Source organism: Planococcus citri, chromosome 5, assembly GCF_950023065.1.
Source record: "Planococcus citri chromosome 5, ihPlaCitr1.1, whole genome shotgun sequence".
In the NCBI taxonomy this organism is placed as follows: Eukaryota; Metazoa; Arthropoda; class Insecta; order Hemiptera; family Pseudococcidae; genus Planococcus; species Planococcus citri.
The window spans coordinates 53,740,515-53,757,393 of record NC_088681.1 but is presented as its reverse complement, the minus strand read 5'-3'; the positions used below and the strand labels follow the sequence as shown (position 1 = coordinate 53,757,393).

General features: G+C 34.2%; 1 protein-coding gene across 2 annotated transcripts in view; it reads right to left on the bottom strand.

The window, feature by feature from the left end:
* Positions 1–3,913: 3,913 nt before the first annotated feature.
* Positions 3,914–16,879, bottom strand: part of LOC135848588 (probable E3 ubiquitin-protein ligase HERC1) — a 27,425-nt gene continuing 14,459 nt past the window's right edge. For both annotated transcript variants that reach the window (XM_065368522.1, XM_065368523.1), the window contains exons 50-70: positions 16,631–16,824; positions 16,333–16,530; positions 16,073–16,194; positions 15,769–15,937; positions 15,497–15,682; positions 15,276–15,421; positions 14,876–15,188; positions 14,684–14,800; positions 14,400–14,564; positions 14,122–14,313; positions 12,117–12,298; positions 11,766–12,044; positions 11,533–11,688; positions 11,269–11,460; positions 10,968–11,198; positions 10,577–10,846; positions 10,301–10,508; positions 10,018–10,211; positions 9,647–9,933; positions 5,397–5,550; positions 3,914–5,281 (exon numbers count right to left, since the gene is read on the bottom strand). In XM_065368522.1, coding sequence (XP_065224594.1) covers positions 5,078–5,281; positions 5,397–5,550; positions 9,647–9,933; positions 10,018–10,211; positions 10,301–10,508; positions 10,577–10,846; positions 10,968–11,198; positions 11,269–11,460; positions 11,533–11,688; positions 11,766–12,044; positions 12,117–12,298; positions 14,122–14,313; positions 14,400–14,564; positions 14,684–14,800; positions 14,876–15,188; positions 15,276–15,421; positions 15,497–15,682; positions 15,769–15,937; positions 16,073–16,194; positions 16,333–16,530; positions 16,631–16,824 — 4,159 coding nt within the window. In that variant the 3' untranslated portion in view covers positions 3,914–5,077. The remainder of the gene's footprint in view (positions 5,282–5,396; positions 5,551–9,646; positions 9,934–10,017; positions 10,212–10,300; positions 10,509–10,576; positions 10,847–10,967; positions 11,199–11,268; positions 11,461–11,532; positions 11,689–11,765; positions 12,045–12,116; positions 12,299–14,121; positions 14,314–14,399; positions 14,565–14,683; positions 14,801–14,875; positions 15,189–15,275; positions 15,422–15,496; positions 15,683–15,768; positions 15,938–16,072; positions 16,195–16,332; positions 16,531–16,630; positions 16,825–16,879) is intronic.

Below are 16,879 nucleotides of genomic sequence, written 5' to 3'. Positions count from 1 at the left end.
ATTTATAGCGTTATAGGTAAACAATGTGTGTTCTATTTGAGCGAAACACAACAATGGCGCTCAAGTCGTAAAATTTTTACGATTATTCATTATTTTTTTCCTTCCTGCAGCGTCTTATATACGAGTACATACCTCAGTAGATTCGTATCAGCATAAATTGCACAGTAATTATGCCAACGTCGACGATATTGCAGCTTGTTTTCGCTTTTAAAGTCGTCTTCGACGTAGTTCGCTGTGTATTCGAATAGATAGGTATAATCACAATCGTACAATCTTTCTCGATATTCTTGAAAAAGTGCCCCCCCCCCCACACAGACACCGAACGCGAACGCGTAATTCCGCCAATTTCCCCTCTGATTAGTAATAAAATGTATGGAATCGGTATCGCGTAATTAAATATCTCATAAAAGGTGTTTTCAATTGGTAAAGTAATCGAGATCAACATATCTTTAATTCAAAATTAAAGAACCAATTATTTTTATCAAATGTTAAATTAGGTGGCTACAGAAAAAAAAAAGTAGAACTGTAAAAGACACCCATACCTATTTATTAATGAGCAGAATTTCAGTTTCCTTTCATATTATAATTACGAAGTGTCGAAGAAAAAAAAAGAAATGTAAATAGGTGCTTAGTTGATTTTATCGAAAATTTTGAAAAAAAAGAACGGTAATTAAAATGTAGGCAATATTCTTTGAACACCCTGTATCAGATAATTGGCAACACTGCGTGAGAAATGAGAAAAAAATTGAAATTTCAGCTCAAAAGTCAGATCAACGATCGCGTGAAATATTTTTCTGAAAAGAATTCAATTTTCAAAAAAATAATTCATAATGATTCAATTTTTCGAGCGAATCGTTCGCGAACGAAATAAAAAATTCAATAAGAATCAATGGGTTCGAGGTGGAATAATCCATTCGCGAACGATTACCCAAAAAAACACCTCATTTTAGTTCAATTCAAATAATAGGATAATTCAAAAAAAGTTCCGAATCGTTCGCGAACGAATTACTCTATAAAGGTTCAATCAAATCAGTAATCAGTATTGAATTTATTCAGCGAATGTCGTTCGAGAACGATTCGTCCAGTAATCAGTTAAAAATGATATCTTTCACCTGAATTGTTAACAAAAAATTCACATCGTTCGCGAACGATTCATTACGAACTTGATTCAGTCACCTTTAGACGATTCTCTATGGTAAAAAAAAAAAAAAATTTACACTCGTTCGTAAACAGAAGGGTGGGGGAGGGGGAGGGAGGGAGGGAGGGAGGGAATTCAAATCGAATTATTTTATTTACCCAATATTTCAACTCCAAAACCATTGATAAAAGTCGTTCGTTGATTATTCATAATTGTATGAGAATATTCGTTCACAAAAGAATCATCCTCTTGAGAAAATCAACAGGTAGGTAATTTTCATTCTTTTAAAATTTAATACGCGTAACTTCGAATCAATACAGGGATATTCGTTCACGAATGAATCATTTAAATTGATTCAGACGTTCTTGAATCTTGAATGATTCATTTGCTCGCAGGAGTCATTCAAAAAATAATGAATCATGAATTCATGAGTCAACACTTTTGAACCATATTGATATTCAAATGATTTAACAGCTCAAGTCAGGTCATTTCGTTCGCGAACGATTCACTTGGAGATGAATCATGATTCAGTCCTTCGTCATAGATTCGTCGCTGTAAAACTAATCAGAAAATCATTTAAAAATTCAAAATTTTCCAGATCTAAGTTTCGGTCGTGAACGATTCACTATTAAACACCCAAATCGAGACAATCAACCCAATATTATTCACAAACGATTCGTTTGAAATTGATTCAGTCGTTCGTGAACGAATTCTCGCAGTAAATTTCACCAGGAAAATGATTGGAAATTGAAGTTTTTCACCCACAGAAGAAAAATCACCTATTTCGGTCAAGAACGATTCACTTGAACGTGATTCAATTGCACGCAAACGATTCTCATTTAAGTCTAAGTCACATAGAAGAGTCATTTTGAAACTCTCAAGGACTGGTCAGTACATGACACCTCCAATACCAATAATTTGAAGTCCGCCATTTTTTTTTTTAATTCTTAAATTATTTGCCAAAGATGAATCGATTAGAAAAATTTACAAACGAAATGAATCGTTCGCGAAAGATTCGCAATGTTTGTTCACAAAAGAATCATTAAAAAAATTATGAAAAACTTTGTATTGTATATTTGTATTCCTATCACTTGATTTAAAACCAAAATAGAGACCTGTCGTTCGCGAATGATTCATTGGGAATTGAGGTTGTCGTTCGCGAACGGTTTTTAACAACTTCTGATGCAAATCAAAAAATGTATCGAGCGAGATTTTCTAATCAAAATGAGCAATCATTGTAGCCATGCGATTTTAAATAAAAATAAATTTTTGTCGTTCGCGAACGATTCACTAGGAATATAGAACATGAATTTGATCATTAATAAAAAATTGAACGAAATATCAAAATTAAAAACCTGGAATTATGAGTTAATGACTATTCAGGTAATTTCAAATCAAAACAAATATGAGTCGTTCGTGAACGATTCATTCAGAGCTTACCTCATCGTTCGCGAACGATTCTTCAAAAAATTTGAGTACTAATCGAATTCGAAACCATAATAGAAATTTCAAAATAAAAATATGAAAAAATGACCATATGGATGATTTTAAATCAAATCAAAGAAATATCGTTCGTGAGAGAATCATTTAGAATTGATTTAATTTTCAAACCAAACCAATAATACCTGTCGTTCGCGAACGATTCATCTAAATCAAATCTTATCGTTCGAGAACGATTCATCAGATTTTTGAAAACCTAACGAAAAATGTATCGAGAAGTTCAAATAAGGCTTATTGAAAGGTTGAAATTATAATTATAACCACGTAATTCCCCTTGGATATTGAAAACATGTCGTTCGTGAATGATTCATTTCGTCATATGGGAATGATTCTGTAAGACATGGAAAAAACTCGAAAAGTTCCTATATCAGGAGGTTGGGATCAAATCCACAATCATGTAATTTTCTCATTTCAAACCAGAGCAAAAATAAATCGTTCGTGAACGATTCACTTGGGACTGATGTTATCGTTCATGAACAATTTTTCAAAAATTTGAAAACTGACTAAAAAAATGATCGAAATACCAAAATCAAAATATTGAAATTATACCGAATACAATCATTACGATGACCTCAGTCGTTCGCGAACGATTCAGATGATTCGTTTAGCAAAAAGGTCCTTCCAGAACTTTCAGAGACAGCAACAATTGGTTCTCACTCCTATCTAGTTATAATAGGTACATATGTATTTGCATTATTTAAATACTATTTTTAATGAGAATAAATCGTTCGTGAACGATTCGCTCAGCAAAAACAATTGGAGGAAGTTCTTCAAAATTCAAAAATGATTTCTAACCGCAGTCCACGCCAAACATGAATCACCCCAAAACATTTATTTTTCAATTGAATCAGAAGGCAGAATAGAATCGATTATCCCACCCTCCAAATGAAGCAATTTTCAAACCATTTGTTCATTTTGCATCTACTCACCAATTTATTTAAACAAGTACTAAAATCTATAAATCTCGTGTTCTGGAAATTTATACTTTCCGACGATCATGGAAAATCAAGAAAAAAAAATCATATCTCATTTTTACCTTCACGTCATCTACCTAAACTTTTTTCCAGGGTTTCCCAATAAATATAAAATTGACGCATCTATGATGTCTTAAAACCCCAACATTATCGAGATCAAAGGCCAAAATGTGTTATCAAATTAGATAAAAACACCGCCACTTTCATCACACAAAACACAAAACCTCTTTCATCGAATTCTACCACACGAAAACAACCTCACACACAATACAATGATTCAGCCAAATCCAACACATATACGCACAATGAATATAATATTATGTATTTTTTCGCACACACATAAAAAAAAACACAGCGTTACATCGAGAAAAAAAAACAAAAAAAAAATAAAATTCTCTTAAGTACCAACAACGAGAAGAAGAAGAAAAAAAAACATACGATTTTTGAAAACCGTAAAAAAAATAATCAGTTCTCACATCCTTTGAAACTTACGAATATTTTAAAAAATAATAATAATAAAACGCACAACTAAATAACACAACTTAATAATTGATTTCTGTTTTATGTATTTCTCGTACTTTTTGGTTTCGTAGCACAAAAGTTCATAAGAGAGAGGGGTAAAGAAAGAATATAAGGTATAAAATTTACACACAAAATACTCCCAGACGAGTATAAATATACTATGTAAATAGGTATAGGGGCGAAAAAACAAAGGGATAAAAAGGACACACAAACACACACAAAGTAAAAGGAGGAAATAAAAACACGAATAAATCAACAAATAAAATGATAAAATAATAAAAGGTAAATGACTTAGAAGGATTTCCATTTTAAGTCTTCGAATAATAAACTACTCGTCAATATGGTTGTAGTTTACTTAGCGAGAGAAATAAATTAGGTACTGTACACGAAGAAAGGGAGGAAAATACAGTACATTATGCATGTATGTAGTATGTACCTTGGTATAATAATAAAATAAGAAGACGCTTTCGATTATCGATATGTGATGGAGACCATTGGGAATTAAATTTGGAGTATTTTTTTACGCCTTGGTCTCGGTTTCATACTCGTGCTCATCTTATCAGTAGGTAAAATTACCTTCAACTCGTACTTCGAAAAAAATTAAACAAACAAATTGTCAGAACAAGACGGCAACGACATTAACAGCCAAAGAAAAAAAATAGAGAGAAATTACTCGTACGAAACGTACTCGACCTAACTACACACGTAAAAATTAACATCACCCGAGAAATCGTTCGCCTTGTGTAAAATTATTATCTATGTACAAATCTTTCTTACTTTGATAAAATAAAACAATAGGTATCAGGTAGATAGGTACTTAGGTACATCCGTACAGGTAGAACGTACACGTAAAGGTAAAGGTAAAGATAGGTAAACAAACGTAACAGAAAAAACAGCACTCGAGAGGTTGCTGACGTAAGTCAAATAGGTACCATCACACTCCTTAAGCCAATGGCTCTTCGTCCGAATTAACGTCCGTATTCCTGGTCAACATGTAATTATCCATGTCGATAGATCGACAATTGTTTATAGCGTATTTCAGCCTCTCTTCGAGAATCTCCATCGAAGAATAATTAGGTAAACGTAGTTGGAAGAAACACGTCTGAGCCGTTGGTAACCCATCGATATCTCTGTCCACTTTGACAACCTTTTGTTTTTTATTTTTTTAAATCCAAACCCCATGGAAAACCGGGAAAGAAACGTCAGCATTAGTTTAAATAGGGGTAAAGGGAATCTGGGGAGCTAAATGGGTACTCTTTTACCTGAAATCTTTGCGATAAATCCTCGATATTGGCTGGTAACCTCGAACGTCCCGAAATGAAGCGTAAAAATAACACTTTTTCGTGAGGAGTTAGATTTTCCACCACAGACCAAAACCATTCGGCTAACGGGCTCGTTTCGTCAAAATCTCGATATCTGATCAACGTTTACATATCAAGGATTAATTAAGAGTGGATTTACAACCTCCCAAAAAAAAGGAGGGTTCAAACAATAGTACGACCAAACTACGACTTAAAATTAAATGAGGATGAAATGCGTGAAATTAGCTACGTGAAGTTTAAAAAGCCACAGATGAGGATTAAAAATGAATGAAATATTATTATAAAGGTGTGAGTAAAATAGTTATTAATATACTACAAGGTGCCCAGTAGATAGATGTAAACCCTCGAGATTCGGATACATAGAATTAAGTTCCTCTGAACCTATCCTTCAAAAATGGGAGCTTCAAGACAAATAATCTCAAAATTTCTTACAAATTTAAAAAAAAAAATATTTTCAAAAATCGTGATACAGTTGATTGAAAATTCTAGCAATATTGTTTGAAAATCCCATCAAAATCGGAAAATCCTTCCAAAATTGGTATTCGGTAAATCCGTTTGAAAATTGAAATTGAAAAATTCTTCACAAGTCACACTAAAACTCCATTCAAAATCAAGAGTTTCTTCAAAATCACGAGGAAACTCATCACAAATCCGCCCAAAACCTTCTGAAAATCATCATAAAATAAGGAAATTTTTTTTAAAAAAAACGTTAGACCAAATTTCAACCTTGATCGCAGAAGTGACACACTTCATGACAACGAATTTCCTTGCTACTCAAACGACCAGGAAGGGAAGGAAGAAACATTTCTTCAACATTAGAATGTTCAATTTTTTTCTTTCAAATTTTTCGATTTCTTATTAAGATATTTAAAACAAAAGAAAATTAATCAGCAATTGGAAAAATTTTCAAAATAATTTTGATTCACATTATTAAAAAAAAAAAAAAAAAAACTAAACCAAACAATAATTTTGTTAAAATAAAAGGAAATTCAAAACATTTTTTTTTAGCGTAGAAATTTCGAAAAAATAAATAAATCAAAACAAAAAAAACATAGCAGGGCATTTTCCCCTTACTTTTCTTCTATGAAAAAGTAACTCGAAAAACAAACACTAAAAATGTTTAAAGATTATTTTAAAATGCCAGCAAAATTCTAGTACATAATTTTTTACCTTTGAAAAGTAAGTTGAGAAGAAAACATTGAAAAAAGTAAAAAAAAAGTCAAACGATGAAAAAATTGGTCGTGAAAAACATTTAAAACAAAAGATTGCAAAGAGGAAAAATTTGGTACATGTTTTTTGAGAAGATGGAAATCCTGATATTAAAAAAAAAAAAAAAATGTTGTAAAGAACGTGTTAATAAAGCTTAAAAATATTCAAAACAGAAAAAAAAATCAAAAATACTTCAAATCTGTTAAACTGGAAAAATAAAATTGAAAAGAAAGAAAATGAAACACATTTTTTGAAATACAAAAACTGTAAGTAAAAAAATTTCAAAAATTTAAAATTTGTACAAAATTCTAGTATTTTTTTATTCTTGAAAAGTAAGTTAAGGAGCAAACATTTAAAAAAGTAAAAAAGAATTAAAAAACATTAGGTGACAAAAAAGTTGTTTGTAAAGAAACATTTTAGTTGCCTAAAATAAAAGTGTTCAAATTTTATTTAAATTAAAAAATATTAAAATTCTTTTTTTAAAATTGAAAATGTTTACAAAATGTTTGCATTTCTTACTTTTGAAAAGTAAGTTGAGGGGAAACATTGAAAAAATCAAAAAAACATCAAGTGACAAACAAATTGGTAGTAAAACAAAACTGCTTAAATTTTTTTAAAAAATACAATTTTTTCATAATTGAAAATGTTTAGTACAAAATAATTGTATTTTTTTACTCTTAAAAAGTAAGGGAAGGCAAAAATTAAAAAATAACAAAAAAAAAAAAATCAAAAAACAGTTGATAATGAAAAAAACTGTCTTTAAAAAAAATTCGAAAAAAATAGGTAAGTACCTACAGATGTATTTTTATTCGTTATTCTTGATATTGAGAAAAAACAGGAAATTGATATGAAGAACTGAAAAAAAACTTGAAAACTTTTTTGTCATTGCAAAATAAACTGAAAAATACGCCTTTAGGTACGTTGAGGAAAAAGAAGAGAAAAAAACGAAAAAAATTGGTACCTATTTCGTTAAAAAGCTAAATGCACCTACAAGCTTGAAATAATTTTCCAACGTAGAAAATGTACTTAAAATACACAGATGTGTAAAAAATTGAAACCAGGTGGAAAAATCAGAAAATCATTTTAAATTAAGTCGTTAAAAAATGAATTAAAATTAAAAAAAAAAAATATTTCTCACAAAAAAGTGCCTTTTGATAAATTGAAAATTTAGAGCGTTTTCATATGATAAAAAAACATCAAAAATCATTGAAAAGAATTGCAAAAACACAAATAATTCAGTTTTCATAAAAAAATAAAAAAAAAATTGTTAACGAAGAAATTCAAAAATTATTTTGGAAGAAATTGAAAAAACTGATCCAATTAAACAAGTTTTTTTTCTTTTTTTCCCCCAAACAAACGTTGAACTAATTCCTGGAATATTTTCATATTTAATATTATTATAATAAAGTTGAATTTGATCAAAATCACCTCAACCATTTCCACTTTTTTTTTAATGATACGAACAATTTGACAAAATTTTTTATCTTGTCCACAATTTTTTCAGTTTTTTTATTCAGTAATGCTGAATTTAAAAAAAAACTTTCCATTTCAAAAATTTATCTTGACGATTGAAAATTTTAATCATTTTACATATTTTCACACTTGGCTTCTCAAAAAAATTGCAAGTCAGCACACACTTACTCATCACTTTCTCCCACACTTGAAAAGTTTCAATTTTTGTCTTTTTTTCATTCGTTTAATTTCAGAACCAACGTCATTTTCAAGGTGGACTTCGAGAAACGTGGAATGAACTCTCCCTAGACCACTCGAACGATAAGAAAAATATACATATCACTCCTTTTTTTTTCAAGTACATACCTATGTATTTCGCTAGATCAGCAAATATGTACAAGCCAACTCAGCCCACCATTATCAAAAAAAAAAAAAATTACCTAATATGGAAATTTTTACAAAATTCGTAATCTTATCTACACATTTTTTACAATAAAAATTATTGTAATATGTATTATGCCGACTAAAACTTCATAAATCTCAAAAATCATTTCAAAAACAACGACCGATAATACAGCTCTATCTAATCGCACCCTAATCTCTTCCTCGATGACAGCTCGTCGTAAATAAGGAAAATCTCCACAAAAATCACAAAAATAAAGAATTATTATTTACAGACGTCGGTCGTCGCAGCGGCGTTACGAAATACCAGAGGTAAAAATACCTATACCATAACTCAGGAATTAAAATAAACGTTCTCAAGGCTATTCTTTCGCAGTGATCCCTTCATCGTATAATAATTCTCTCTAATTTACAATTGCATACATATTATAGGTACTTTCCCCATTATTCGCACAGTAGAACCAACAACTCTATAAATTAATCGTTTTATTTTTCTGCTTGATCGGCTCTTACAAAGCGAAATTTCAAAATATATTAATTACCCATTAGGCCATTAAAGTATAGTTAATTCGATTTCAATAATTATTATTTATTCCCATATTATTATCGAGTCGAACATGGCAGTGTAATCTATTCGTCTTCAAAACTCTCCAACAACCAGAATTTTTCTGCCCACATTCTCATGTCACAAGAAGAGCTCTCATTTCAGAAAAGAAAAAAATCATTCACCGTGTCTCCAACTGTCTTATGTCTAGACAGTAGACAGTTAGACACGATGTACATAAATTTTTTTAAAACCCTACTAAACCTCGATACTCTCTATGCCCACGACCGAATAGGCAATTGAAAGTCAGATACGTTATCATTATGCAAACATTCAACGCTGATAAAGAGATTCCCTACATTGTAAAAGTGTCTTCAACTTCAACGTATGGAACAATAACGCATATTGCATTTTAAAATAACACCACTCGAGCTTATCAGAGCAGAATATTGCCTACTTGATGGCGCTCGCTGCGAGTTCAACAGCTACGAGGAGCACCGGTACCTTAATTAGGAACGTGTTTATCTCGAGGACATCGCCATTACCGTCACCATAGTCATAAAAGCACACATCACACACTCACCTCGTGATTCTCTTCAATAATGGAATACTGATTTGAGGTAGACCGCACACCAATTGCTCGAAATGAACGCATGTCAGCAGAGTCAGCAGGGGAACCGGTATAATCCACGACATGCCTTCTCGGACGGCGGCTATTTGCAGATCCATCTCGTGTAATCTGAATTCGATGGCTTTTTCGACGTATTCGTCTCGGTTATGGAATGTCAAAGGTCTCTGGTCACCGTCTGATACGATCGGTACTGAGTCACCGGACCAGCTCGTGCTGTAGAAGTATTCCAACGGGATGATCTGCGATATTAAAATCGAACGTAGATATTATTCGCTCAATTAAACGAGTTTGAAATGCTTTTTAGAGATGAATTCGACACTCACGTCGTGGAAATTCTCTTCGGTAACATCGGAAGTGTGAATATTCTTGATACCGAATAAACTCTGCACGTAAAGACAATCGTTTTCTTCGATATCGGTCACAGTGACCGGCTCTTGGACTAGTAATTTCCACACGAACGCCGATAAAGGCAGAGCTAGAGGTTTTTTCGTTCTAAACGCTACTCCCAGCAGAACACCTGCAACAAATGAGATCATCAGACAATAAATTCTAATTCAGACCTGTTTTGGCGAACTCTGTCAGCTCGGAAGTATTCGCTTTCTTTACCTAGGAATCTAAACAAATTCAAATCTTCTTCGGCGGTCAAACGAGGATTGAGTAAGAACCGATCTCGATTATATCCCACATCGTTCAAGTTATTCGGTGTCGGTATCAACAAAGCGACACTTCCGTTTAATAATTCGTCGCACATTTCGGTGACTATGGCGTCAAATACGCCTCCGGCGTCGTCAGCTCCTTCTCCGAGTAATTTTACCTGAAGGAGAAATTTGAATTCAGAACCGAAAAATTATTGGAATATGAACGAGGAGCGTAATAACTCACCTTCCAAGCTCTGGAGGGTAATAAGAGATCTTGAGGTTTAACTGCATTTATTTGTTTGGCGACTTGAATGAAGATGGGCACGTCTGCGGACACTTTATGAGTGGAAGAAATTCGTCTAACGATGACCTGAGGTCCATAATTACGTCCTTGCACCATTGTCTTGTTGATACATCTGATCATTGGTAACGTGTAAACTCTGGGAGCATAAAGGGGTCGAAGAATGGGCGAACAAAGTCTCTGATACCATTGAATATTTGACCAGTCGCAATCCTGTAAAGAAAACAAGTCATTTTAAAGCCTATGGTAAGGATTTTGTTCTTTGCCAAAGATCTGTGATCTTTTTCGAGTTCACAATCAAGTCTGCCGATTTCGAAAAAAATCCTAAACTCACCTCAGTATTGCAAAGTGGTAAAAAGCGCCAAACGTTATGTAACATATCGCTGAAATAATTGAGTAATTTGAGTCTAGCGTGAATAGCACGAATTGGTTTATCTTGAAGATGTCCGTATTCGTTCGGAATGGCCGAAGGTGTTCCAAAATTATGCACAATGCCTTGGCCATTTCGTTTAGTATTCAGCGGAGGAGAAGTCCAGGCAGCACTATGAGTACGTCCGGCAGATACCTGAATCGAACGAAGAGAATAAATAAGAATCGACTCGTATTTCACATCAGATGGCCAAAAATTTGCTTACTTGAAGTATATTCTTATCAGCCAACTCTAAAATTAAGGTAGGTTCTCGAATACTGAGGAAATTATGTCCTAGACCAAGCTGGCATTCGTTATTATTACCCCATCCGTACACTTTTCCATCTTCTGTCAAGGCTAACGTATGTTCAGCTCCTACCGAGATATCTACGATAACGGTGGAAGCCAGAGATTCGATCTGTAACGAAAAATAATCTCTTTTAGAACATATTCACTGCGTAAATACCTCGATAAGGGATTGAGAACTCACCAACGTAGGTTTATTCGTAGTAGACATGATTTCTGGAAGTCCGGTGAACCTTTCCAACCCACAGCTGTACATTTTACCGTCTGTGGTCAAGAATATGGTGAAATGGGTACCGCAACATGCCTTTTTGATTGTCTCACCTTGAAGCATCTCGATCACCTGTACAAAAAAAATAAACCTTCGATCGTACAATTACTCAAAATACACAAATCAAGTATAGCAATTTGATAACAAACCTGAGGACTAAGCTGAGGGAAATTATTTCCGTGGCCAAGTTTACCATATTCGCTTTCTCCAAACGACCACACACGTTTGCCTTGATCGGAAATACAAACTGTGTGATTTAATCCACAAGACACTTGTTCGACGTGTACGTCTCTTAGAGCCAGCACTCTTTCGGGCAGTTTGCGATTTTCTACGTTGTCATGTCCAAGACGACCGGATTCGCCGCAACCGAACGTGAATAATTTACCATCTGAGGTGACAACGGCGCTGTGTTTGTGTCCGCAGGCAACCTGAGCAAGGTATTTGATCAAAATGATGTTCAAATAAGGTTTATGAAGTTCGTCTCTGAACTCGAAACTTACCATGATACAATCCTCAGCTTGGAGAGCCTCGATCTGCTTAGGTTTACGTTGTCGGTCGCTATTACCGTGACCCAATTTACCAAAATCACCATCACCCCAAGAAAACACTTCGCCTGTATCAGTGACTGCTAAACTGTGACCGTCCGAACCACAGGAGCTGGCTACTTGAATAACTACGTAGCCTGAAATGCAAATTTTTACTTGAATTAAATATCCTGTTTTTAATTTTTTTTTTTTTTTTTTTTTAGCAGGGCTCGTAATCAATTTTTTTCTTAAAAAAAAAAGTAACTTTAGTGACCTAAAAAGCTAGAAAAAGGGGCTACACAAAAAAATGACAAACTACAAAAAAAAACATTTCGATGATCACAAAAAAAAACCAGAACATCACAAAATAAATAAATTTTTTGGTTTTCATAATTTTAAAAAGGTGGATAATTTTGTAAGTTTACTTTTGTTGGAAAAACGAGACTTCGACTCTATTTCAGTAAAAGGACGGGTTTTTGGGCGATTTCTGGTAAAAAAAACCACACATCAGACAACTTTTGAAAAAAAACAGACTTTTCGGAATTTTTTGCTAAAAATGAAAATTTTTAGTAATTTTTTAAAGAACAAGAATTTTTGTCAATTTTTTTGTTTTTTTGAAAAACTCTTGACAATTTTTTGAAAAATAGTAAGACTTTACAAAATATCAGTCAAAAGGATATCTTTTTTTGGCAGTTCCTGAAAAAAAGGCGAGACTTCTACAATTTTAGCAAAAAGCAGGGCCTTTTGGTTATTACGAGTAAACGATTTTTTTTTCATCGTTTTTGTCGAAGACGGTAGACTTGTTCGGAACTTTTTGGTAAAAAAATGGGCATAAAGTTTTCGCTTCCTGAAGTCATTGACCAATCCGATTCCGTTCAGCTTTTCAAGGTCGTTTGCATGCCTGTCTGGCTTCCCAAGGTCGTCCGTCTACGTTCTTAAAGTTATTGGCCCGCCTGTCTGTCTGCTCAACCTGAGTGTGTGGTCTTCTAAGGTCATTGACCCATTTGTCCAGCTTTTCAATGTCGTCTGCGTGCCTGTCTGGCTTCTCAAGGTCGAATGTATGCCCTTTAAGGTCATTGACCCGTCTGTCTGCCTGATCAACCTGCGTGTCTGGTCTCCTAAGGTCATTGACTCAACGATTTGGTTTCTCAAGGTAATCTGCAAGCCTGTTTTGTTTCCCAAGGTCGTCTTTTTGAGTGTCTGGTCTCCTAAGGTCATTGACCCGTCTGTCTGGCATCTTTCTAGCACGAAGTATAGGACTTTGTGGCAGGGAAGATACTTTTTGGCAATTTATGGCAATAAATCGAGACTTTTGCGTATTTGGAAAAAATTGAGACTCTTTGCCAATTTCGCTAAAAAAACTAGCATTTTTGTCAGAAATGATGACTTTTACAATTTTAGCAAAACGTATCATTTTTTGGAAATTATTGGCAAAAAAGTTGGATTTTTTTGCAATGTTGATAAAAAGCGAAATTTTCTGTTAATTTTTAGAAAAAAGCATCACTTTTTGCTAATTATTGCCAAATGATACAATTTTGCAATTTTTGTTGAAAAAGCAAGACTGTTTTTTTTTCAATTTTTTAACAAAAAAAAACCTAATTTTGAGTACTTAATTTTTGAGGAAAAAAACCAGACTTTATGGAAATTTAAAACGGATCAATTTTGATAAAAAACCATATTTTTTGCTATTTTTGGCGGAGAGTGTACTGAGACTTTGACAATTTTAGCAGAAGGTAGTGCTTTAATTTATTGACATTTTTCTTTCTTCAAAAAATTAAATTCTTGAAAATTTGCAACAAAAAAAAAAGTTAATTTTAGCAACAAACACGTTGGAAAAAGCAGCCAAAAGTTACTTTTAGTAACTTGAAAAGTAATCGAGTACGAGCCCTGAGATACGATACAAAAAGCAGCCAAAAGTTACTTTTAGTAACTTGAAAAGTATTCGAATACGAGCCCTGAGATACGATACGATATACGATACCTTGTAGAGTAGAAATTATACTAGGCACGTAAATATCATCCGAGTGGCCATGTCCAAGTCGTCCGTAGCTTCCTTCTCCGCAAGATAACACAGTACCATTGGATAACAAAGCGAACGTACAGTTATTTCCGCAAACGATCTGCTGAGCAGTATGGAAAGACTCTACCAAAATTGGAGTAGGACTCGAATACCCTGTCACAAAATAAATCATCGTTAAATTTCATCATCTGTCATCTAAAGTTTTCTGTAAAGGTGAAAAAATCCGAACGAATATGTACCTCCTTCGGAAAGTTGGCCATGTCTGCCGTTACCCCAAAAATACGCGTCGCATTTTCCACCCACTTGCCAGTCTTGAGGGTAGGTTGTTGTCCAAAGCATGATGTCTCGATCAGCCTCCAGTCTCCAATTTTTGTTGTCTATGGCCAGCTTCCATTCTTCTGAATCTGGAAAACAAGACGAAGAGAACATTTTCAACTATCCGATTCGATCAATATAGGAAATAATGAGAGGAGGAGGGGTCCACCGTGTTTGAATATTTTTATTTCTCGTTCAAGCAACTTACCGAACAAAATATCGCTATGCAGAGCCATAAATTCAGCCGGAAATTCGGTACGATTCACGAAAGCTTCAGCTGTCCTAATGGCTACGCTCAGTAAATGGAACCACTGCCATTCTAAATCTGAAACAACACACAAAATCGATTATAAAAACCGAACTCGATCCAAATTTGAATTTCAAACCTTTCTGTACTCACCGGAATCGTTTTTCTTTGGTATAATCGAGTTAGTTTCTTTGTACGGTAACACGTGATGTAATTTCACAGAGAACGCGAGTAAAATCAACGACTTCAGGTAGTCGCTGAACAGCAATTGTTGCCCAGTCATGATGGTTTGATTTTCGTAGTTGTATTGGGCGGTAATCAGATTAGGTAAATGTTTAAATAACGTCCACAGCCAAGGCGTAAAGTTCAGATTTGTGATGCCTCGTTGCAGCAATGAGTTCTGCGCTACAGATATGACTCGATCTTTTAAATACGTGTTCATTGTGTAATGCAAGAGGACGATATCCTAAAAAGGGGAAAAAATCGTAAATAATCAGATACCTTGTATTTCTAAATCCGATAATTTATTATAAAGATTCATTTTATACGTTACCTTGGATCTACTGAAGCACACAGCCAGTCCATGATCACTTAACCAGGTCACATCCTGGACACCTCCACTTCCCATATAAGTGCTCGCTAAAATACCATCTTGCAAAGACCATATGTTCAATTTACCACTGGATCCGGTACTGCATCCTACATAAACATTTAATTTCATCAATAATCGACTGTACGGCTGCCCGATAGTTGAAAATTTCCCGTTGTACATACCAGTAGCCAACAACGTCCCATTTTTATGCACAGCCAATGACGTAACAGCACAATGCGTATGTCCGTTGAGTAAATGCAACAACTGAGGTTTTTTCAAGCATCCTTTTACAACTTGAGGTGTCACCCAGACGCAAGTAACGCCTTCTTCAGTACCGATGCACAAAGTCAACAGGTGATCTGCGTCATCTGCGAAAAATTATGACACTCGATTAGCACAAAGAATCGCAGGATATGCTCTAACACAAGAATAAAGTTACTGAATACTTATTTACCAATAAAAGGTGACCAAGCTAATGAAGTAGGTTTATGGTCGTGAGGTAGCACGTAGATTGTTCTCCATTCGTTTTCGTTTTCGTGTAAAATGGCGCAATTCGTGTCGTCTGCGTAGCAAATTGCCAACATTTCGCATTTCGGGTCCCATTCTAAAAACGATAAAGTTGCCTAAGGAGAAAAAACATTCCATGATTAGAATAGCGTAAGAATGTCATTCGTGCAAGAAATTACATAAATAATCGTCTCTTGCGAATAACGAGACAGATTTTCCACATAAATCATCTATTCGAATGAACTACTCACATGTTTGGAAGCGATCAGGGTACGATTTTCGGCATCTAATGAACTGTGATATTCAACGATTCCGTTTCCATAAGCGACCACGTAACCATTCTCTGAACGACTTCTGATACACGATACGAAAGCTACAGGGCACAAATATAAATAAATATTATAATCAGAAGTCCACCAATATGCATATTATTTTCCCTTCTCGATGAAGTTGATAGATGAAGGGGTAAAGGGGAAAATTCAACATTTCAGATGATTATCCAAAAACTTACTTTGCTGTACTTTAACAAAAGAGCAATGCTCGGTTACAGACTGGCCTTGATAAAATTGTACAGTGATTTTGCCACTAATTCTTCCAACTATCAATGTTTCTATTTTGCTATCTTCGTCAGAGTGAAGCCAAATCATCTCTGTGATGTCTCCTGGTTGAAGATCGAGGAACGTTTTGCTTTCAGCTTCGTCGGTTTTGTCTGCAAAAAAAAAAAAAAAAAAAAAAAAACGAACGTAGTTGGAATGAATTCCAATGGGAGACAGAATCTTCCTAAATCAAAATTTCGTCCATTATTTTACCTGGTAAATACCACACGTTGATTGTATCCTCCATAGCAGCAGCGATGTATTTGCCATTACGAGACCAGGCTAGTTTCGAGATCAAAGTTCCTTCCAAGTCTTTACCATACACGTTGTTTGGTTTCTGGAAGACCAGGGTGTGTTGTAAAATACCATCTGGCATATTCCATACACGAACTGTACTATCGAAACCACTGAAATGATACAAAAAGGCAGCGTTTAATATTGCAAAATTCTATGCAGGATCGT